The sequence below is a fragment of the Corvus hawaiiensis genome, chromosome 3, assembly GCF_020740725.1.
Source record: "Corvus hawaiiensis isolate bCorHaw1 chromosome 3, bCorHaw1.pri.cur, whole genome shotgun sequence".
Classification (NCBI taxonomy): domain Eukaryota; kingdom Metazoa; phylum Chordata; class Aves; order Passeriformes; family Corvidae; genus Corvus; species Corvus hawaiiensis.
The window spans coordinates 22,898,993-22,924,298 of NC_063215.1; the positions used below are offsets into that span (position 1 = coordinate 22,898,993).

General features: G+C 35.5%; 1 protein-coding gene across 2 annotated transcripts in view; it reads right to left on the reverse strand.

Moving 5' to 3' along the window:
* Positions 1-14,141: 14,141 nt before the first annotated feature.
* CSMD1 (CUB and Sushi multiple domains 1) overlaps positions 14,142-25,306 on the reverse strand; it is a 1,116,955-nt gene continuing 1,105,790 nt past the window's right edge. For both annotated transcript variants that reach the window (XM_048295968.1, XM_048295967.1), the window contains 2 exons: positions 20,311-20,443; positions 14,142-17,729 (listed from right to left, as the gene is read on the reverse strand). In XM_048295968.1, the coding sequence (XP_048151925.1) occupies positions 17,570-17,729; positions 20,311-20,443 (293 nt within the window). In that variant the 3' untranslated portion in view covers positions 14,142-17,569. The remainder of the gene's footprint in view (positions 17,730-20,310; positions 20,444-25,306) is intronic.

A 25,306-nucleotide genomic window follows, 5' to 3' on the forward strand; every position in this document is an offset into this window, starting at 1 on the left:
TCCCACTTTCTGAACAGATATTCTAAGTATTAAACAGTAAATTTCTTGTGGAAGGCGTTAATTCTTATGTTTCTGTGACTGCATCAGATTTTTACAGAAAGATGGCCTTATGGAAATGTATCTAGAAATGGAAATCTATGGAAAAGTATATTATAAAAAGTTCTGTCTTCCCCAGGGAGAAATTGTGTTTATACCTTGGTTGGTGTCCTAGTTCCAGCTTTAACCAGAAGGGGTTGATGTGCCTCGTTCTCTTTTCATCATGTCTTAGAGCATGATGAAGCAATGTTATCTGGTTATTGAAATATGTCATATTAATATTCATAGTATAAAATTAAAAACACTTAAGCAGTAAATAAAGTCCAAATAAGAATTTTTATCTGCAGATACTAAGAAAACCACTTGAACTCTTACTAGGTTTAAAAATAATGTATCTATTTCATTTCACAAGAGCCACTTTTTTTTACATATATAAATATTAACATTCAGCTGTGAAAGTTTAGACATACTGTGCATATCTGTGCACCTGAACACATCTTCATTTTTGACATTCATAAGTAGGCATTTGTATACAACACCAATTTGAAAATTAGGAACTTCATGATAATTTTCCCATTAATTTCAGTAGGATCAAGTTAAATTACACAGAGAAGCTTCCCCAAGATAACCAAAAAGAAATTGAGTTCAGCATGTGAACAGAGGTCCTGACTGCTCTTCAATTCACGTCTTTGGTGACTATCAGGAAAGAGTAAGATGCAAAAGAAGTCAGTGACTGTTTAGTCAACACTGATTGACAGGCACCTGCTGACCTAAGCAGATGAAGTGGATGCTAACAAAATTTTTATTTTTTTTTTCTATAGGAAATAATCTATTTATTTTTAGACATCTGGCAAAAATATAAAAAAAGCATGAAGTAAAATGGTTTGGTATTAGACCTCAACAAGGTCATTATCAGTAAAGTAGCTCAGGTCAAAATAATTGTCAAAAGGTTAGTTATCATGGCTAAAAGAGTGGAGGGAAGCACAACTGCTGTGAAATGACAGAAAGATGGTGGAATAGCACTTGCACAGATGATGAAAGGAATCAAACAGAACTAAGGAAAAGCAAAGAAAGAGCTACTCTGTACAGCTAGATGATGACATGGATACATTATCATGAGATCAAATAGCAGAAGGAGAATGACAGCTGTAAAAAAGCACTATTGAGATATGTCCCCAAAGTGAACAGACTTCTGAAAACTACTTGATAGGACAGAAAAGGAGAGGTTTACTTATGAGCAGATAGAATACCTTGTCTTTCATTATGAGTTCGTCCACTGAGGACTGTAATTTATTCTGTGCTTGAAGCGGAATGCTCACTTTGACAGCATCTGTAAATGACAGTGTTGCTAACCTACAGCTGTTTGTGCACCACCAAAGGTTATGATTTGAATGAAACGTCAGTACCTTGGAGGGGAAGTTATCTTCCAATATGGCTTCATCATTTGCAGAAGTCACCCTCTCTTCTTCATATTGAGTACAAGCAAACTGAAGAGCACAAAACCAACTTTGCTTTCTTTTCTGTCCAACTGTTCATAAAATTAATGAAGCTAATGGGAAGGAAGAAGGAGCTAGTCTTTGGGCTGACAAAAAAAAAGTCTGCAAGGTCTTTTATATTAAACCTCAGATGTCTAGATGTCTGGAACTTATAGCAAACCACAGAATTTCTGTGTCACTACAGCAGTCTTTTTCAGTCCCATTGCACACAAAGCTACCTGATGCCTGGTTTATAGCACCAGCAGTCCCTGTACAATACCAAACAAAAAATCGGAAAAAAATTATGTCTTTAATTTCATTTACTTCAGTTATTTCCCAGTGAGTATGGTATCAACCACTTCATTTAAAGACTGTGAAATGTCCCAGATGGGTTTTTGGTGGAGGAAGTGAAGGGGTAGAATTCGGCAGTATTCATCAGATCAAAAAGGTAGTTTTACCGTCTTGTCTGTACCAATAGCAGTGAAGATCAATAGGTGTTGGAGCCACTGAGTCAAGAGAGCAAAGACTAGCACATGATATAAAGACTGTGAACTCACAGAAGGAAGCAGTACGCAATGAATTCCAAAAAAAAGACAAAGGTTTCATACCTTTCATTCCATATACCTGATTTATGGGTCTTTATATAGCCACTCTGAACTCTAAACTCTTCAGCTGTAAATAAATACACACTCGCATATGTATAGATATGAGTGTATTTTTTTCCAACTAGAGCATAGCATTAGTATGCAACAAAACCTAGCACAACCAGACTGGTGATCTTATGTCTTTCATAGAATTAATAGGTATGACTGGTCATGAGGAAATACACCATGACCAGATTGTTTTCAGAACTATATGTACACCATAAAACTCTAGATTCTACTTTTGTAGGTGCTGGGTTGCATGACAATTAACTGTAGGCATCTATTGGAGCAACATAAGTCTACAGATATGTTTAAGGGAAGATGTTGCTCTTCAGAATGCCTTCCAGCCCTGTTCTCTGAAGTGACTTTTGACATAACACAAAATCATAGACCCATAGAATGATTGAGGATGGAAAGCATCTCTGAAGGTGTCAGAGACTGAAAATAGTTCATGCCCAAAAAGTTGATATAAAGTTTTTACTCATTTATACAGAAGCTACAACCAAAGAACTGGGACTTTGAACTGCTGATTAGATAAAGAGAAACCCATTGTTCGATCATCCCCAGCTGAGTTTGGGGTAGGGGGGAGAGCACAGCTCACAGAAGCCAGGTTTAACACAGATCCCACCCCCCCCCCTAAACCAAGGGCGGGGGGAGGAGGTTTTGGGTGCATGGTGTAACCTCTGGTGAGAGGCAATAAACACCCATCCTCCATTACACAAACTGGCCCAGCTGTGGAACCCCCAGCCCCACAGGGCACATCCACGGGATTTTCACGTGAGAGGCTTGGCCCCACAGGGCTGCACGTGATGCAACAGACCCAGAGTCTGCTGTAAGAGACTGACCCCCCTACTCCCCCAGGAGGATATGCCTGCACATTGCTACCTGGCTCGAGGAGGTGTCAACCAATCGGATTCTGTGCTTTACGGGGGGTCCTGCACTACCAAAAAGACCGTCTGGAGAGGATCAATGAACATCCTTGGGTTCCACGGAGTGGGGATATTTTCCCTATTTTGTCCCTGTCATTCTTTCTGTCCCCCCCACCTATTTTCTACTTCTTTCCTTTTTTTTCTCTCTCTCTCTCCCTCTCATCAAATAAAACCCTTACTATTGTCACTGGCATATGGTCTCATTTGCACACTCATTTGGGCAGAGGCATTTCTAAGAACCTTAATAACTGGATCTCAACAGAAGGTAATCCAGTCCAAACCACTGCTCAGAGGAGGGACAATTATGGTAGGCTCCTGGAATGGCATCCAGTTAGTTTTTTTACTGTCTCCAAGGAGGGAGACTCCACAGAGTAATTGAGCAACCCATTCCAGTGTTTAAATACAATTTTTGCCCATTCACTGTTGTCCTGAATCAATGTAGCACTGAGAAGACTCTATGTCTTGATTATTGCTTCTCATTGGGTATTTTTACACATCAATAAGATTCCCTCAAGCCTTTTTTCCTCCACCCAAACATTCCCATGTCTCTCGGGATCTCTTTGTATGAGAGATGCTCCTGCCCCTTTACAGTGTTCATGGTCCTTAACTGGACTCTGGCGAGTCCATGTCTCTCTTGTAGTGTGGAACCTGGAACTGGTCCCATGACTCCTGAGGATTACAGTAGTGCTGAGTAGAGGTGAAGAATTACCTTCCTCAAACTGCAGCACTGGATGCAGCACTGGAACATCCCCTAATGGACACAGGGATTTTGCAGTCTGCATGTCATCAGAACAGACCTCTCTGGTGATGCCAGAAAATGGGAAATATTCCAGAGCTCCTCAATGCCTCATCCACCAAATGTCTTACCTTCCTCTGAGGAGAGAATGTCTGTCCTAAGCTTAGGCTAATTGAATTGCAGCTAAACAATGTCTAAAATAGACTAGTCAGTAGTTCTCTGACCCATTTGAAACAGCTCATGATGGAAAGATTAAAATCACATATATTTTTTACCTAAGAAATTAATTTCTGTTATTAGTTTTAATTAATAATGTTCATTGTGCTTTTTATGATAATGCTGTATTCAGCATATTCCTTTCAACACTTTTGTATTCTTTTTAGAAACACACTTTGAAACAATTAATTGTGAATATTTGTGATGTCATGTCACTTGCATAGTTCCACATTCTCAGTTGAATATGCATTGCAATTTTTGAGGAAAACAAAATAACAAGAAAAAAAAAAGAAGCTAGTACAGTTACACATGACTTAAATTTCTATACTTTATAATGAACAGATTGGAGTTTAAACTCAATTTACATAATAATTCTTTGTGATGAAAGAGGATTTGCTTCAAATATTTAGATCACTTCAAAATTATGTTATTTAGATTGGGTTTGGTTTGTTTGGTACAGAAATATACAAAACCAAAAATGTTCTCTCATGTGCAGGATTCAAAGACAGAAAAGCTATGTTTTTATTACCTAGACTTCACATCTAAAGGCATTGGGTTACAAAGAATTTAAGTCCAAGACCTTGGACTGCTTGTATTTCAAAGTTGTGAGCTTGAATACTCTATGTGAGTCAGAATGATGGGATTTACAGGTAGCATTCACCCACCTGTAACCACAAGTTCAAATTGTATTTCTGCAGTGCAAGTAAAGTAAGGCATGACTGCTCCCAGAGCTGACATATTGACAGATACAGCAACAGAAACTTTGATATTTCCATTAGGTCTTAAATTACACATTCAGTAATGAAAGCAATGTGTCAGCACTTCTAAATGTTCACAAAGCCATGCACCATTACCACTTTCCCTAGCACAATTGCTTCTGAAACTTTTCAAATCTCACACACCCCTCACAGGAACACAAGACTCTTGCCTTCAAAACAATTTGAGCAATGTTATCTAATACACAACCTCAAAAACAAGTCTAAGAAGCAAACCTTTTTGAGGATAGGAAAATGATGGTTGCAGGTGCGGGCAGTATTCCTATATTTTGGGGGAAATTAAAATTTTGTTTGAAAAACTCTGAAATTATACATACAATCACCTCAAGTCTCTGAGATAATTACACACAAAGTAACTATTGATGTTGGTTCACATTAGTTTCTGTTTCTCACTGTGTCACAATGAGGATAAGTTAGTTTCAGGCTAGAACAAGCTTCCTAAAACAACTCTCTATGGTGAAGTGAAACACAAATTTTGAATAGGGTTTACTTCTACTTGGCATGCAAGAACTATGGAAATCAGAAATTAAGGATATGGGAAAAAAGCACCATGTTATGTTCAAAAGTTCATTAATCTTTCAATTTAAATAAGACATTAAACTATAAATATTCCATATAAATTCTTTCATTTAAACATAACTTGATATTTGCTCAAGTATCAGCTATGTATAAAATAAAGGAAGCTTGATGGAGAGGAAACTCACAGACACTGGACATCAACATAATTTTAAACTAGGATCCAGTCCTTCAAAAAGGAATTATAGTGCAAATAACTGATTGCAATTAAACTTGAGATTTGGTTCTTTTTTGGAAAACATTTTAGGAAAACATATTTTGCACAAAACAGGTGTAAATATCTAATTCAGGATTGCGTGAGTGAGGATTTTGTGACTGAGGACTGTGCATTTTATATGTGTTGTACAAAAGAACAATGGGATTTAGCTGTTGGTTAATGTTGGTGAGGCCTGCTAATGGCACCTGAAATCTGTAAAGATGCATATTTCCATGCTATTTTGATGAAATAGATGGGATGCAATAATCAATTATTTTGCCTACATAGTAACTTTAAAGAAATAAATCAAAATTCAACTAGGTCCTTTATATTGCCTCTAGAACAAAAAGTATTCACCTTGTTTAAAAGATAAATTCTGTCTTCCTGGTCTTAGAATATAGTTAGATTTTGTTGGCACAAAAACTAGGTGGAACTAACAGTTACAGGAAAACATAATTAGTTAAGTATATTCATTTTAAAAACTGTTCTAGATGAGTTTTTTCTAAATCTAGTATTATCTCTCTTGACAAGAAGTTTCTAACATATTTTTAAAACAGCACTTCGAAATATTTAATTTTTCCTGTTCCAAAATATTACTTTCCTAGGAAGATCAGTAAGTTTCTGAAGATGAAATACAGATTGTGGTTCATTCTCTTGACATTGGCATATGAATCTTATAAATAGAGAAAAATAAAAAGGCCTGCATAAAAGACAGCAAATCAAGTAGCATGATATTTCTACATTACAAGGCATGTCTCAAAATGCAACATAAAAATAAAGGAATTTCTATTGCAGAGAAATATTACATTTATATAAATATAGTCAAAAAGTTATCAGAATTAATTTCTTGAAGTGGTTGGGAAGCTGACATTGTAATATTTGTATCTTGTCAAAAATGCCTAGATTAATTTAGGGTGTCAGCCAGGTGCAAACCTGTTGCTAGTAACAGAAAAGAATCTGTTTCATGGAAAAGTTTGATGCAAAGTAAACTGTCTTGTGAGGACAAAACCACCAGTGTTCATACAAAAACTTAGTATTCAAAGCAAGTTTAAGATCTCTACATATATGACTCATCTACTTCAACATAATTAAAAATCAGAAAGATACAAGCATATATTAAGTATTTCACAGCAACCTCTTTCTTTTAAAACTTCCCCAAAATGAAGTTTTATTCCTTATTACTGAAAAAAATGACAGAATAAATCTGAAGGTGAAATATTTCTGCTACCAAATTTAGTAACTTTATATAGTGTCTATATAACAAAGCAGAGAGCACATGAAGAACTAAAAGAACAAGAAATTGAAACTCATGGAGTGTGAGTAAAAATAATTAAAAGTAAAGAGACCATAAAGAAATCTGTGCTCTAAAGATTTCTACAATTGAAAGGGTTTTCTATATCATCTGTGGTGATTAGTATATGCTGCAAAGTTTGTACAGTACATATTGTATTTTCATCAGTTGCAGTATTTAATGAAAATGTTGTTCTATGCAATACCATTTAGTTAGTGTAGGTAGTTAGAGAAAACCTGAAAGAAAATGCAGCAGGTGCACTAAATATTAGACATTTCTGGATTTTTGTTGATTAATGATTCAGTTTAATATGACCTTTAAAATCATCTTTGCTTATGGGTAAAAATTGTACTTGTATGAGATTTGTGAGAAATAGGGCAATGGATTCAACATACTACCATTTAATTCACCTGCAGGCAAAAAAAAAAAAAAGGTGATGCTATAACTAAAGATCAGAAATTCCTTTTTAACAAGGAATAGTCTTTTAAAGTCTCATTTCTTCTGAATGTTCCCTAGTTCACAAGTGGGTTTTTTTAGCAATAGATTAGCTTAATATTTTTGAAAGAAATTCCTAAAACCCTTCCAGATATTTCTCTTTTCTACTCTCAGACTCAGGTTTTAATTTGGTTTTCTGATTTCCAGCTATACAAGCATGATCCTTGCTAAAACAGCTTATCTTCAGGACAAGAGAGTGATCTTTGGTGCTGTTTTATTTATTAGCACAGGTCAAGCCTTTCGTTTTACTTTCAGTAACTATCTGGAGCGTATCGCACATGAGGAGAGGCCAGGAGAACTTAGGAGCCTTAAAGAAGTTTAAAGGGAGATCACTCCATTATCTACCAAGCCAGACTTTCATCACAACGGAAGGATAAGAAGCAACAGACATGTTGGAATATGGGAAATTTTGATCAGATATGAGGACTGGCCTTGCTTTAAGGGAGAGTTTGGCCTCTTGAATATCCTTGAACCTACATGAATCTGTCATTCTGTGGATTAACATACATACATCCTGTATGGATATGGACAGATGTTCACCTGAAAATAAACTTCTAAAAGAAATTAAGTAAGTAAAAGCCCAATGATACCTTTCTCAGGAAAGGTTTAAATTTTTAGCAAATTATACTAATTTCTTGAGTCTTGCACAAACCTTTTGACAATGACTGGAATACTAGCAACAGCAGTATTGTGGAAATTTCCTGAAAATAAATGATTCATTGAAATAAAAACATGACTAAAAGAAAAGTAAGCAAGACTATAGGGGAACTAGATTTTTCTTTTCATTCAATTTCTCATTCCATTCCTGGCTTTAAATAAGGAATAAACTTTAAAACCAGTTATAATTGAGATACTCAGACAGGGGTTGCAGGAGGTGCAAATAGGACAATAAGCCATTTACTATAGACTACTTGATGGACCTCCCCCAAGGATAACTTTAGATTAACAATTTTTTTAGGACAAGTAGAAGAAATTTTCATTAAACGCAATTTACTAAAATCAAAAAGTATTGTTAAAAGTAGAAAAACTTTATCTGCTTTATAAAGGCTATTTTTTAGCACATAAAAATTTGTTTACTTCCTTACTACCGGCATATGTGCTTTCTTGCTACTATGTGAGTTCCCAGGGAGAAGGAAAAATGTTTGGATTTTAAAAAAAATGAAAAGTAAATGTGCATGTATGTGTATGCTAGGAGGACAGAACAAGAGAGCATGAGTGCACACGCATAAATGCTTTCTTTGAATGAAAGTTAATAAGCGAATGTCATAACTTGAGCAGGTTATTGATATGAAAAACAATACGGTAGAGACAGTGAGCTTTAAGCAAACTTGAGAAGACACAGTACTGAGCTACTCAGGAAATGAAGGGCTGTCATATTCTCATCATCCTTTAGACTTAAAAGAAAGTAGAAATAAGAAAGACAAAGCATAAAATCCTGAGAGGCCAAAGGAAGGGTTATTAATACTTTTTTTCTAAGGCAGCATTAAATCAGAATGATGAAACAAATAGATGGATGGATGGATCAACTAATAGATAGGACAAATGTTTTCAGCAAAACATTGCCAGGCACATGAAGGACCGGAAAGTGATTGGAAGTAGTCAGTATGGAGTCACAGTGGGGAAGTCATGCTTGATCACCTGTTTATGTCCCAAGCATGATAGCTGCAGTGCACTAAGCCTGTCACATTACAGCAGTAGTTAAAACCGACAAACAAACCCCTGAAATAGATGAAACAGTTCATCTTGCCTTTACCTTCCTCATATGCAAATCCTTGCCAACCTACCTGACTCCACTTTTGTTTATTCTTCACCCTTGCCTAACCATATCAAGCTCTGAAATCCCCTCCCAACCATTCATATACATCTCCCACCTTAACCAGACTTTGCTGTTCCCTGAAATGAAAAGTCGCAAGCAGAATCCTTGTGAATTACATATTTTATTCATCAAGTCATAGAAAACTGGAGAATGAGTTACAGAGAAAGCAGAGAGAAAAAGAAGGGGATTAAGAGGGTGTGATGGATAATATTCAGAAAACAAACAAAATCCAATTATCGTGTACCAGAAAAAGGATAGCTGGAGCTGGAAGGGGGAGGGAGGGAAGGGGAAGTGAACTCCTATTTGTTAATTTCATTTTTTCAGCAATGTAAAGATGATCAGCATAAACCTGGCTGTTTTGAGGGATCCCCAGTCTCTCTCAGGGATTCAGGAGCTCTAGAAATTTCTTCATCTAACCTTTCCAGACTAAAGGGTTCTTGAACAACCTTGTTCTCACACTTCTTGATGCATTCCTCCACCTTGTCTTCCTTATGACTCTATCAACAAAACCATCAGGACTGACAGTTGACTCCTTACCACAGTTGACCCCTTACCACCTTTTCTGACTATTTTTCTGCTTCCAGAGAGCTCTAAACAGAGCCTCATCCTTCTGCTCTCTCATAACAACCAAACCTGACAACCTGTCTCTGCACAGCTTCTCAGGTCAACCCCCTCTTATGACCAAGATGTCTTCTTCAATGTCTCTGTGAAAGAAGCATATCAGACAGAATATGTTAATCCCTCTAATTTTCTTTTCTTTGTTATTGAAAGCCACTCTGTATGAGCAGGGATCCAGAATCTTATCTCAAGTCCATCTGGAAAAGAGCAACTCTTCAGGTTAGTGGAGGAGCTCTATATCAGGTTGCCATACTACTGCCGAGCTGTGGCCTATGAATAATTCAGCCAGGTCTGTTCTCTGTGCCTTCCTACACTCTCATATGGATTACTGCTGTAGAAGTGTATCTACATGGAGTCCATAACCGCTGTAACCCAGTATAAGTGCTGTGTCCTGTGGAAACCTTGAGATGAATAACAGAAGACTCTTCCTCCATGTCCTCCTCTTCTGATTCACATTTACTTGTTTCCTTTCCCAAACCTATTTTTCTTACCTAATGACCTAGATAAAAAGCCAGCTTCCTCCAGAATGCCAGAGGGAGAACACATCACCAGCCTGCTAAACCACATCTTCACCTTCAGCCTAGATTCCTGAACTGTTAAACTCCATTTATGTGGATATTATGGGTATGGATAATCAAGAAATAATAAGAGTAAAGTGCAACTAAAGGACTTCAGTAGAACTGTGGTAACTTCCAGATTGTCTCCACACTGCCCCAACAGCCTCTAGTCAGATACCACATCTGGTATCTGGAGGTACAACTTATTACATTGATGCCTAGGTTTTAAGTTTTATATTTTCCTGATTCTGTACTACTTAGAGTCTAACTCTGAGGTTTCTCGTAGCTTGCTAATTTCTGCTCACTTGTGCTGGGTAGACATAACAAAACCTCTTCGGGCCTGCTTTCCAAGGTCACCCAGACTGTCCTAGGCCCAAAAAGTATAATCCAAAGAACTTCTAAGGGGGGGGCAGCAGAGGGGAAATTACATCATTGAACTGAATCTTTAACTGGAGAATTAACCCTGCTATGCAAATGAACCAAACCTCTAAAGGTGTGAAGAACTCGTGACCTGTCATCCATCTTGGGGTCCATCTTGGCAATAGCCTCTGGCTCCCCAGGGGTACCTTTGAAGGCCTTTCAAATAAATACCTATTTTATTCTTTTACTCCTGTCCGGTCTCTGTGTCTAGGAGGCCTCTTAAGGCATCAACATCCCACTTCAACACTATCTTAGAGTGTCTCAGCTGGCCATGTTTGGGGTTTGGATTTATCTAGAGCTGTTTTAGAATTAGCAGCTTCTCACCTAACTTTTAACTAAACTTGATCTATCATGATCTTCTGCTAGGTATGTCAAAACCTTCAGTCTGCTGGACACATTCTGCCCATGCTTATTATACACGAAAGGAGAAGGTTTCTCATCTAAGGTGGAGCATCTATTCTATTTTAGTTACAGTTGCCAAGTCAGGTGGTTATTACCCTTTATAGAAGGATAAAAATAGACCTCATTTGATGAGCATTTTTGGTGAGCAATTCAGCATTTAGAGGCTCTCGAATATGTAAGACTGTATTTATACTAGAAAATATGGCAGTGTCAGAGAATGTTCCTGAGCATGGGAGTGTGTTCTTTTATACTGCATTTCTGTGTAATCTTTTCCTTTAAGGAAATTTTCCTTGTGATTTTTCACAGCATGGGCAAACTCAAATTTTTGGTACACTAAGAGTCAAAGAGGTCTATAGTTTCTATTTGACATTAATTTCCTAAATTAAAAATTTAAATCCTCAAAACTCTTTGTTTTGAGGGTGTTTTGATATTCAATCTAACCATTGTTTCTTCCTGTGTAGACAACCAGGCACACAATTTTATTCTTCATGCTAATTTACCCACATCATGGTTAAAAGGATTCTTCCTCCTTACATATTTTGTCTGCAAGGCACAATCCAAAAGGAATTATTCAAAATTTTTACTATGTCAAATACTGCACTGCAGGGAGAAAAAGGTATTGATAATTTCCCAGGACCTGCTTTTAACAGCTGAGTGCTTGTAGCAATCTTAGTTATGATTAACAACTCTGTGTTTCTCCTTAGGCTAAAGAAGATTTTACCTCTGATCCTAAATGCCTAATTTGACTTTAACCAGTACACTCTTGGGTGTAAAGGGGAACAGGAACACTAACTAACTCTCCACTGTGTTTTGGGGCTTCCAGACAAAAAAATAACAAACTGATATGACTAATCTGCCCAGCTTTGAGTTACTTCTGTCATGAATCCTAGTGAAAAGATGTATGTTCCTCAAGCTAAAAGTGAGATGTTTAAGCATTCCTCTTGCCTTAGAATTTCCTAGTGTTTAGTTCAGCTGGCTCTACTCAGCTTGCTGGACTCTGTGGCACTTACATGCAAAATCTTACCTTTCTCATTTTTTCATGACCTGTGGGTACATAGCTTGTTGCTGAAGCTTCTGCCAAGCAACAAACGCACTTGGAAGTTAAATACTGAAAAACTGCGCCCAAATTCCCTGGTGGATTAGGCTCCAAGCTTATTCACATTTCTATAAACTTACTACATATATCTGTAATTTAGCATAATTATATTTTTAGATAAATATATGTATAACTGATTAGGAGGATCTTCTACTTCCTGGTATCAGATATAATAAAATCCTGATAACTAATCACTAGGCATATGGCAACCATTTTTAATTTTTTTTTTTTTTTTAAATGTCCATAGTGAGGTTCAGACTACAATCCTTTGCTCTTTGGTGGAAACCATTTTGTGTTTGAAACTGTCATCAGTAAGGTTTTGAAACTGTAATACTGCTTTACTCTAAAAAATAAAGGCCTTTGGGTTGAATCCCTAAAGCATATAAGGTGTCCCTGCACATGGCAGGGACTATATGATCTTTAAGGGCCTTATCAACCTAGGCCCTTCTAAGATTCTATTATTCTATGATTGGTTTATTGTTTTCTTTTTGTGCATTACAGATACATGCTTAAAAGCAATTTATTTGACTTATTTAAAGGCAGTATCCTGCATAAGACCTTCTTCTTTCACCTTTCGACCCCAGTTCTCTCAAGCATGTGACATCAAGGTCCTGTGGTTTCAAGTTAGTATCGTGCTAGAGCAGGCAGCAGAGTATTTAATGTAGTTTATTGGATTTTGAAATTATAAGCAGCTTTAAAAAAAAGCATTTTCCATTTTGAGTAAATCATACCAATTGTTATGCTTTGATACTGTTTATGAACTCACTGCTGCTACAAAGATAGTAGATGCCAGCTAGAAAACAAGTACATTCATTCTTTACACATTCAATTGAGAGTGGCTCTTACATAACTGTATCCTCAACACCCAGAAAATATCTCTTTTCTATGAATGGTTTCTGTAGAATCTGAAATTAGATATACTATGCTACATTTTCCAATAGATCATAAGGGGAAATAATTTTTAAAAGCTGCCACTGCAATTTGGCAATAGTGAAAAGATCAATAGGTCATTTGTTTAGCATATTTAGACTCCTGTTTGTAGAAGAAGTAAAAATCATGACTCCCTGTCAGACAGAGCCTCAATATCTACACTGATAGTGATTACAGTTTATGGCTTAGTGTGAGAAGGATGGTCAGATCCTTGTGAGAGATGGGAACTTTTAACACCTGTTTATAAGATACCACCAGAAGGACAGATTGTGAAGATGAGAAAGGCAACAAGGACATGCGCATATCCTAGTGTTTTCTAAAAGTGAACCATGCTCATATACTACCACTGTTTCTCAAAAGAATAATGGGTAGAATGTTCTTGAAGACTGACTCTTTGTTAAGCTGTCAACAAGTAAATAAATTCTATTTTTTAAAATATGAATACACACTAAAATATTTTAAGAAGTGTTTAGAATTTCATATATTGATTCTGAAAATACTAATATATATATGTGGCTATCTTTATGTATAAAAGCATTTTAAAAAGCATTTTTATTTCATCTGAAGTATGTACATTTGAAGACCTAGCTCTCAGATGTTAAAATTGGAAATACCTCTGGCTCCACATTATCCATCAGTTTCATGGGTTGGATGCAGGCTTGTGAAAGAATAAACCAGTTATTTTTTTATAAACCCACCAAATAGCTTAAGTCTCATTTTAAAATCTGAATTGGTAACATAATGGGAGGTAAATCCCATCTCACTAGACAGCACCTGAATTTTTTTTCCATTTTACATAATGCTTGGGAACATAAAATGACAAGATTAAGATTCTATTGAAACATTATGTAATGAAAAATCTGTATCTGATATTTAAAAGCATAAAAGGAAATAGAAGGAACAAAGTTGATAAGAATAGGTCACACAATAGATGAAAATCTAAAATTAAATATTTAATTAGAACTCTGATTTTGCTTTCAAGGTAGGTGGCATTGCACAGGCTATATTACAGTCTTTTATGTTTGTTTCTTTTTTTTTCCAAAGAGAATACTGTTTATTTTTAACAGGCCACTTTAATATTAATACAAGTGTAATAGGATCAGAACTGAAAATCAGCTAAAGATGGTAAATTTTACATTATTGGGAAAATTACAATTTTTTTTATTGTAAAAACATTTATTTTTAACAATTTACCTACATTAATCAAAAAAGTACAGCATATTTAATAATTTTACAAATTCTTCATAAAAAATATATCTCTGTACAAAAAGTTCTTTTGCACCTACTTCATGTCACAGCAGCATGTAGTGAAATGGCAGAATGGAATAGTGGGAATGAAAATTAGATTGACTTGATCATAATGTCGGCGTTCTCCCCAGTTCCCCCGCCCTCACCCTCCCACCTTTTTTTTTTTTTATTTTTTTAATAACGGCTTTTTTTGTTTACAAAATATTTTACACAAGAAAAAAAATTATTGCAGCTAGCCTGGAGAAAGGCAAGATGTGTGATACAAGCAGCAGTTTTTAACAGCTTTGAAGCACATAACCTGTTTTTTAAAAAAAATATAGAGCATGTATTATTAGCCTGTCATAATGATCTGGTCAACGCTGGGGGAAAAGTCTTCTGCATATAATCTCAAAAAAAAGATTTCCTGGCTGCCATTACCCAGCCACTGCACAACATCTTTAGAGTCTCACTCCGTAGAAGCACCATATATAAGTGCAGGCATACACAGTCCTCTGTATAATAACGTCAGGAGAAGGAGATCCAACCTGAACAGAAGACTCAAACATAGCGGAGAAGGAGAGGAATTTGAAAGGCGTGGACAGAACTGATTAAGCTACAATACTTTTGTTTTACTTGGGTTCCAACATGAAGCTCCTGTTTAATCAACACTAAAAGCAAACTTCTTAGGATAATTTGTCAGTGTGTTCCTTTTGAGTGTCCCTGATCAAAGAACACTCACTCAGGATAAGCAGTCATTACATTACCTCCCAAAACGAACCACTGAATAATGGATTCACGGAATCTGGGCTCTCTAATACAAAAGATCAAATCATTTAACTATTCTCTTTTATCCTCCAACACATTCCTTGGCGGTCATAGTGAGATAGGGCACTGAAGAATACACTGTAATGAGAGGAGTAGAAAACATCAATAATAGCTAGGTATTTTGTTTTCAAAACTCCATTTTTTTTTCTGCCATTGCTACTACAGAAGGATTTTTAATACAATAATGTCAATTTTGAACACCTGTCAGAAACTCAACTCAGAAAACAGCTTCCCTCCCTAGCCCACTCTTCCTACAAAAGCTCTTCATTTGCCAAGCAACTTCCTCTATGTGGGAGAAGATCAAGACAACAACTTTAATCTGATGACTGTTATTTCTCAGGAAACATGAAGGGCTCTGAGATGGGACAGATAAATGAAACTTACTGCACAATAACTTCAGAAACAAACAAAAAAGAAAGCCAAAAACTACTAACAAAATGAACAAGGAACTGACTGGAAAGGATTATTTATTAAATTTTCTTCAGAGTTTCTTGCTCATATGAAGAATGTAACAGCTGGAGGCCCTACAATACTGTATTATATTGCTGGTATTTTTCATCTAACAGATGTAGTTGTTAAGCTGACCATTACCTTCGAAATTTTCATTGTGTTCTGCAACATTAGCTGAAAAACCTGTTACTGGGCTTATTTTACCTTTTTGTTTTGTGTATAATAGCCAGACCTACACACATATGGAGTTCAGAAAAACTTTTCAACAGGCATTGATAGCAACTGGACATTAGCATATTTTGAAATTCAGAAAATTAAAACAAAACAACAGCATCAAAAAAACCAGCCCTAAATTAGAAGAAAAGCAAAACAACTTTCCTGTGTTTTGAACTCAATGTGTAAGTCTAAAACCAGATTTTGCTTCATTATTTACTGTCATTTCCCAATTTTAAAACTCAATTTCGTTAATCTGCCCAATGGCATTTTTGTTTGTTCCCATTCAATAATACCTCTAATTTATGCAAATGTTAATGATTACTCAACCTTTATATGTATAAATGTCTCTGTCAAACTGTGTAAGTACAAAAGCAGTAAGTAGTGTGTTTAAAAAATTTTAAAATAAACAGAAAGCAAAGATAGTTGAATATTTCTCTTTGTTCCAAGTAGAAACTGAATGACAACTTGTTATAAACAAGTTGCACTGGATTTATATATGCTACTGTAATGTGGTTTAGTTCCATGTAACATCAGAAAATGATGTCATATTAAAGGAAAAATGGAAAAAAAATGCAAAAGGGAAGACTGTATTATGAGCACAGGCTCACAGGCTTTATGAGCTATCTAAAATAAATTACTATTCACATTTGTACACGGCAAGCAGCAATAGCTGCTAACCCCCCTGCTGTTAAATAGTATGATACTGACAGTGGTGATTGATGACTGATTTCAAAAGAAAACAATAGTGGCAATGAAAATTTCTTAGAAATGGGCTCTTGTTCTGGTTGAAAGTCTCCAGTGACTTGTAATCATGTTTACAATGAAATTTAGTCAAGAATTGACAGAAGAAACATTATCCTCTGTTGCACGAGATTTTAACCTGCGCTAAGCATGGGGCTCAATTTAATATTCCAAGTAAATTTATTGTGGAATGTTTTGCTTGGCAAAGAGTGAGTTAATGTCTATATACAATGGTCAGTGTATAGAAACCCTGTATATTTTCACCAGTATCTTACTCAGTCAGCCATTACACCCTAGTGCAAAAAAATTGTGCATTAACATTTTGCAATATTCACGGCTGATTGGGGAATTGGCAAAACTGCCCTATGAATGAAATACACTGTAAGTTTCCCTAATTTTAGCAAGATTTCAATGGTAAAGCATTTGCAGGTGTATGCAACCTCAAGAAAGGCTGTCTACTCCTTCAAGAGAGCTTTATTTCTTCAGAATATTCCCGGGGATAATCTCTGGTGCTATCATTTGTCACAGTACTCAAAGGATTTATCCAAGTGCCCAGAAGAATGCATTGAAAGGCATCCAGCCGCATACAAATATGAAAGTCTGAGGCATTAAATATGACAAATTGGCATGACTTGGCAGTCTTCCTTAAAGTGTGCCTTGATTTGAAGCAGATGCAGCCAGGCATTTTGATCCAACTTTAAGATGAAAAAATATTCTTTGTCTGATCCCCCGAAGACTGACACGTTTTTACCAGAAAATTTAGCTGCATGTAGGCTGACAGAAGATGTTAAAGATTACAGCAGCAAAGCCAAGAGAAGGGAAACTGGTATATGGCACCAAAGGAATTACTGCTTGTCCATCAGAGGTATGGCTATGAATCAGTCATATTGGGCACTGAAGGCTATACCACTGTACAAACTGTGTTCAGAGTCGTATCAAACCTCACAGCCTTTGCCTCTGTGGGTTTTAAGTTTGTGTCATACATGGGATTTTCAAATGAAGCTTGTCCATTACTGTTTTCGTGTCCAGCATATCCATTGTACTGTACTTTTGGTCTTGTTCTGGGGAAAAAAAAAGACAGGAAATTATCATTAGGAACCCTTAAATAAACATTTGAATGTTTCCACTCCATCAACATACAACAGCAAGTGTCCAGAATATCTTGCACTGCTACTGGTAGTAACCTTCGGGTAAGCGTCTGCAACTCCAGTTATTCCAGATAGATCTCCCACAGCATGTCTGTCTACCTCCATAAATACTGCCAACAATAAACACTACTAAATACCTTGTCCAAACACATTTAATCAGATTGCTCAAATCCTGATATTCACATAAATGTTGACAATTCAGCATCAAATGATACTGAAAGTAACCAGTCTTTTATTTTTGATAGTTTTCTCACCATGAAGGAGAGATCAACATTTCAAGAACATATTAAGCCAATAATTAAATGAAAAATAAACCAGAATTGTGCAGATTTTCTGATTTATCCAGTAAAGTGATATCCTATGGAATTATATTTTACTATTTTGTAAATACCTTAAATCTCTTAGTATCTAGAAGTATCTAAAGAAATATAATAAGGAGGATCAGTTTATTGTTTTATACATGTAATTGTAATAGGGCAATAAAGGTAATAAAAGAATGCAAAATGTAAGTGCTTGGTGCTTAATAAATGTAAAACAATTTAGAATATCATTATATAACTTCAGAAAAGGGCTCTTGAAAATCAAATTCTTCTTATAAAATTATTCTGTTTTGGATAGCAGACAGGGAAAGCTATCATCGAAAGATATCACTAATGGAAATTGACAATATGCAAATAGTTCTGTTACTCATAAATATGTCTTTTCTGTATATTTTAATTTTATAACTACTAGAGCATTTTAGAAGTTAACTAGGAGCTTTCCTAAGTATAAGTAAGTTAATATATTTTAATTTTGCTCAGAAAGATAGAGATGCAGTCTTCATTCTTAAGTAATCCCTGTCTGCCAGATAAAAGGTACAACTGTGTAAAAGAGATTTAACAACCTTGGTTCTAATTAGATGATTTTAGTCTGAGATACGCACAGCAGAAGCATAAAATTTTATCCTAAGACATTCAAATTCTCTGTTATAGAGAACCTCTAGGGACATAACTATTATTGTGTCATTTTGAAAATTTCATGTTGTTATTCTGATAATTAATGTAATTTCAAGAAAGTCCCTTCAAAACTTAGAGATTCTTTTCTCTTTCTATTGGAACATCCTTTCTTTTGAAAAGAATAAAGTTTGACCTAAAGTTTCTTTACATCACTAGTCCACTTGTTAATTTTTTGATGGTAATATGACACTGATATCCCCTCTAAAAACTGTGGTTTAATGGAAGAAATTCATTGAAAATAGAAGAAAAGGAAGAATATTCTTTGAAATAGTAAGTTATGAGGAACATCTCCTTTTTCAAGTATAATGCATTTAAATTAGGCAGAACTGCAATGCTGTACCAGAGATACTGACAACAGAGGGATTACAGCTGCTTGTCTAAAAAACGAGTTTTATCTCTCTTAAATAAATACATTATTCCTACTACTCATGAAGGGCATTATAAATTTCATAGCATAAACTACAAAATATACCCCTATGTCACAATATAATTTTTTTTATGAGTTTGCCCCCTCTTTCTAAGCAATATTCCATTTTCATTGCATTTCTTCTTCTGATTGGAATGCCTGAACAGGAACTGCAGAACAGGAGCTGTCTGAAAATGTAGACCTGTAGGCATCAGAAAGGCATCTTACAATGACACGTTTGAAGACATAGTTGACAGCTCTCCCTGAGCAGTTTTTTTCAACAAAAGGCTATACTGCATTTCAGGACATGGATGATTTTAACTGGAGCTCACAGGTTCAAGCCTCATGGCAATTTGCTTTTCCCAAATCATCTAATGCTGAAGTAGGCAGACAGTCTACTGCATTGTAGGGCAGTGGTGGACTTCAGTGTGTATGTGATTTCCTGCAGTCGCAAAATACGCTTGGTATCATGATTATAGAACAAAAGTTTAAAAAGCATGTTCCTGTTAAAAACTATTTTGCAAATAGTTTTCAGAATGAAAACATTTTCAGAAGATACACAGGTATCAGGCTTTAAACCAAATTTCAGACAACGTTGTTGGATTTATTCTACTATCTAGTGACATGTAAAAGTTTCATATGACCTAAGTGGTGCCAATTCTAATAGTAACCACTAGCTGACTCAGCACATACTGTAAGTAGTCTCATTATGGGCTGTTCCCTCATGGGATTTATGGATTTTTCAGCTTGTATAATTAATACTGATAAACTTTTTAAAGAAGTTGCATAAATTCAATTTAATAAAGCAATAAAATGAAAGAATAGAACATGTGACCTCAGATTTCAATCTGATTCAGCCTAACAAACCAAGAAGGTTGATAGGTCTTTGCTCCTTAACAGAGCAACTCATTTTTCAAAATGTACACCATTAAGAACTGCCCTGCACTGAACTCCTTCATGGGAATACCTAGAAATGTTTTTCTTTCTAGAGCAAAGATATTCTTAAAAGCTTTTAGCATTGTGCTCTCTAGCTACCTATCGAAATCAAACCAAAAAGCTTATTAAGTTATTGAATAAATAAAATTTACAATACCTGTGTTTGTAGAGGTAAAATGCGAACCCTGATAATATTAGAGCAAAGAATGGTACCAGGATGGCAGCTGCAACCGAACTGCTGTTTGTACCATAATAGTGATTTGAAAGGTCTGTGTCTGCACTTAAAGGACCTGAAATGAAACAAAAGGGGCAGAAATACAATTTCCACATTATCTATGGGGAGAAATAAAATTCCCATGTTATCTATTTAATGGTGTTCCTTTTATTCAAGAGTTAAAGAAGATGGTGTCTTGATGAAATAATTTTATTTAAAAACTTGAAATAAACAGCATGCAGCATCACAATATAAATATTAATACCACTTCATGATATATCAATAAATATAAAAATGATTTGAAAATACTACTCAGCAAGTAAAATAATTTTGGTCATGAGTCAATTTAAAAAGGTTAAGCCATATAACTTCTGAAAAACAAACGAATCCTGCAAACGTACTGTATTCCAGCAGTCTTAATATTCAGTTTGGAAACAACAAGCAATGCAAGCCCACAATAAACATGAACAAGGAAGGGAAAACTGAGGTGACTGCAATAAAACACAGTGGTCCTGATCAGCTCAGTAGCCCCCTCAAGTCTGCACCTGTATTCATGTCCCTCTGGCAGCTGTGTTTGCACTAGGGTAGAACTGAGTGCACACAATGCAAACGCAGTGGCCTGTGGCATGGCCTCGCCGGGCTCCTGTTGTGCACAGGCAGATAACCTGGACTGTAAGGCATTTTGCAGAACACATTTTTTCATCAGTATAAAAAGACACATTGCTAAATTGCTTTAATAGTTAACCACCTTGGCAATTCAAATTGTGAAGGATGAAAGACAGTTTTATGATGAAAAATACAGAAAATTTTATAGAAAAACATGTTTTTTGAGACCCAATGCCGTGTTGCTGGTTAGAACTCACAGCTCTTTAGAAAGCAATATAGATCTTATTCAAGGAAGAAAGACTAGGACAGAAGGAATGTACAGAGAGGGTGGGACTTGGACAGATAACTGTGTTTGCTACTCTGGGATATTATTGCTTTTGAGAGTGGAGAAGAACAGGAGACACTTCTGTTTGCCTCTAAGAAATGCTCCAAACCACCAGTACAGTGTTGCGAACATCACAACTCCCTCATTGATAGCAACAGCATCGATCAGTCTTTTTAGGACTCTACTGCAAACCAATTATATAGCAGAGACATGGCCACTATGCTAATTTCACCAGTCTACTAAAACATCCAACTATGTTCGAAAACTGAGAAAAGAAAAAAACAGAGAAAAAAGCAACAATTCTCCTCTGATCCCAGGAAATGTTCAAGGCCTGATTGGATGGGGCACTGGCAACCTGATCTAGTGACTAGCATCCCTGCCCATGGCAGGGGGCTTGGAACTAGATGATCTTTAAGGACCCTTCCAATCCAAAACATTCTATGATTGTATGATTTTTGCAGTTTAAGCTCAATGCAAAAGACAAATGAGATAAATTTTTGTCCTGTGAGATATCTTTAAACCTTAGATATTTCAACTGTTAATATTATAATACATTTTGCATTTAACTTTAAAAAATGTATTAAGTTTTAGGAAGTAACTCAGTGGCCTTTAAAATGAAGTCAACCTCCCTAGGAATTTCAGTATTACCACATTTGATTGCTTAAAATATGACAAAATATTGTACTACTATCTTTTTCACTGTCTTACTCTTCTGTCACCTTTTAGACTTCTCTACATATTTCTCTGCAGAACTGATGAAGGAAAACATTTTCAAATTAATAAACATTATTGTGGCAGTTGGGATCACATTATGAGCTTTGTCACACTACTCTGGAATATCTTAACATTGAACTGTTTTAGAATACAACAATTTTATAAAAATCTTTGGGATTTAGTAATCCAGTATTTGTCCCAAAATTCAAACTGTGGAAATAACCTTGGCATAAATTTATGTATTTGTACTGTATTGTACATGTACTGGACATTCTCCAACCTATCTAAATTAAAGACAGACAAACTAAGGTAGCTCCAACAGTTAATAAAAGTTTCAGAAATATTAATTTGAATGTTTTTTATTGGTTAGAAGAAGTGACAGACTTAAAAAAAAAACCAAAACAAACACATGCAGTTATCACTTTCTTCATCCTTTACCACCACAATCACATGCTGTTTTTCCAATTATTTGGAGTAATTAATAAAAAATGCAGTAATGATCAAATTCATTGAAGTCAACTTACAGCAACAAAAATCTGGAATTATTATTCAAACTCTTATATAAATTTCAAAACAGAAATATATGTGATCAATGAAGTCTTAACTTATATCTCAAAGCTATTATCTCAAAGCTATTATCATGCCACATAGGATAGATACATTTTAATGTACAAGTAGCAGAAAAATTATAAAATTCATAATAAAAAATTCTTGGTCTGAAATTTTTGGTACATTTAGTTAATTTAAAAAAATGTTGTGTAACTCAACATTTAAAAGCAGGCACAAATTTACACTTAAAGAATTTATTTTAAGTTATTTATGTTAGATAACTGATTCACATTTAATACTTTACTCAAAAATCCTAGTGGAAGTAATCATATATTCTGTATCTCTACAGTTTTTGAAGTACCACACTTAAGGTAACAAAACTTGACATTTTTGACTGAAGTTTACAACCTTTAACTAGAGAAGTGTTGACCAGCTTCAGACTGTACACTGCATATACTTTTTGTTAGGAAAAGAAACTTCACGGTAGTTTTGCATAACCTGAATTTTAGTCATGTATGAGACTTCAACTTGGTCTGGTCTACTTATAATAATTTTCAGAGCTGTTTGTGATTATCCTGAGGTGAACTTTGTCATTCTTCTGAAGCAATATCATGATAAGAAATGGGAAGGCATATTGTATGGCCCAAATTGAGGTAAACAGAAAAGTGGAAATACCTAAATACACACACACACACACACACACACACACACACAAAAGGTATGCAAAAGATAATTTGGTTCACTTTTCATTAAAACAACCATATTTTGTCACTGGGAAATGTTATTTAATAGAGGGATATTCAGTAAGATTATAAATGGTTTTGGTTTTCTTTTAACATTTCACATAAAAAAAGGGCTTTAGCCTCCTAAAACAGCAGCAGTCAGGTGAATTCAAATTTTGATAACACTCACAGTGAATTCATTAATGTAAAAGCTGTGTACTTCTATTTTTGAGATGATTGATAAGTACTGCCATTTATACCTAATAGAAAATAATACTTTTTTAAAGAAAATACTGTGAAACCTGATCTCATGGTGGCAACCCTGCCCTCTGACCCGAGCCGTTCCATAATTCTGTGATTAAGAACATTTTCTTATCATTGTTTGGATCTATCATATGCATTTCTCCTTTGACTCCTAGCTCGGGGTTTCAGTTGACTGGCATCAGTACAGCATGACTCAGTTTTACTAAGAGAAATGCTGCTCAAGTCAGAGAAGTGTGACAGCAAAACCCATGCAAGATTAAGAAAAGTAGAATTACACACCCAAGAGTAATTTCTGAGACAAGGATGGTTAGCAGGTCAAGGATTTAAGAGAAAAAAATACCCACACAGAAAGCAAATCAGCAGCTTCCAAGGAACAACATAGGCTGGAACTTCTTCACCTGACTGAACCTGCTGCATAGCAAAGGCTCTTTGGATAGGTGCCTCATTAGGTGTAGACGTGTGTTACCATATAGTTTCACAGCTCATTACTCTAGCTATCTGTTTGTGCTTTAGCTAACACACAATAGCTCTGTACTCTGGAGCTTTCAGTACCCTGTTTAGATGTTGGGTTTCCTCATGAATGATGGAAGTTGTGTGAAACGATCTGGAGAGGATGATTCATAGAGTGAAATTTAAAATTCACGTCTCATGATATTCAACACTTTTAAGAGTTGATTCATTTCAAGTAATGAATGTGTATTCCACAGCCATTGATCTAATATAACACAGATGCAAATTAATTATGCATATTTTGGTTTTTTGTTAATATATGTTATGTCAATCTAGACAAGTCAAAAAAGTACTTTGAGGAAAAAAAAAGGAAAGAGAGTTTAGTAATTGTATTTCTCCAGAGAAAATAAATATGGGAAAATAATAATTTTGTGAAGAAGGTTTCTCTTCTCACAAAGTCACCTTTTCATACAATTTTAAAAGAAGTGTCCAGACTGGGATGAACAAGATTTTAGAATAAACATCTTCTAGAAGTTTAGTGTTGAGGCATAGGCACTCAGCAGTTGCAGAAACTGAACCAAGCCATAGACTTGCAGCCTTAAGAGACCAAGTTGCTATAACCTAACAGACTGAGTATACTCAGTTTGAGCACAGTTCTAATATTGCAAACATTGTGGGTTTGATCGTCATATGAGTCATTCACTTAAGAGTTATACTTGATTATCCTTGTGGGTCCCTTCCAGCTCAGAATATCCTGTGATACACACTGAGACCAGTCTTTTTCTAGCATTGTGTTACAGAAAATTATTCACCTAATACATTGGTCTTTCCCGCTTAACCAAGTAGTCCCCCACAAATGCTGTCTTTGAAGTATGCTTGCAGGTGAAGAATTTCATATTGCTTTATGTATGCACCAGTTTATATATACTTTTGGCTTACTGTAAAGGCAACAAATAATTTAACTTACTTAAAACCCAGAAATATTTAAAGTCTTCAGAGAGAGGATAGATGAGATCATTGTCTCAGCAGAATATTCATGAACAGAATAGATTTAAAAAACAAAGCAAGTTACCCTTGAATATAATATTATGACCTGTACTAGAGGGAAATTTGCTGTTTCCTTTTAGATGTTGATTCTTCATCAGAGAATAAGCAATTTATAGACAATCAGTGTCTATTTAGCAATCCTGTAAAAGAGAGGGTATCTGCATTTGCAGTGAGCTCTCTACCAAGATGTGAAAGCTGAAGATGAGAAGCCTTCAGTTCAGAAATGCAGGTGTAATTTGGACACTCCAGCTCCTTACTAGCC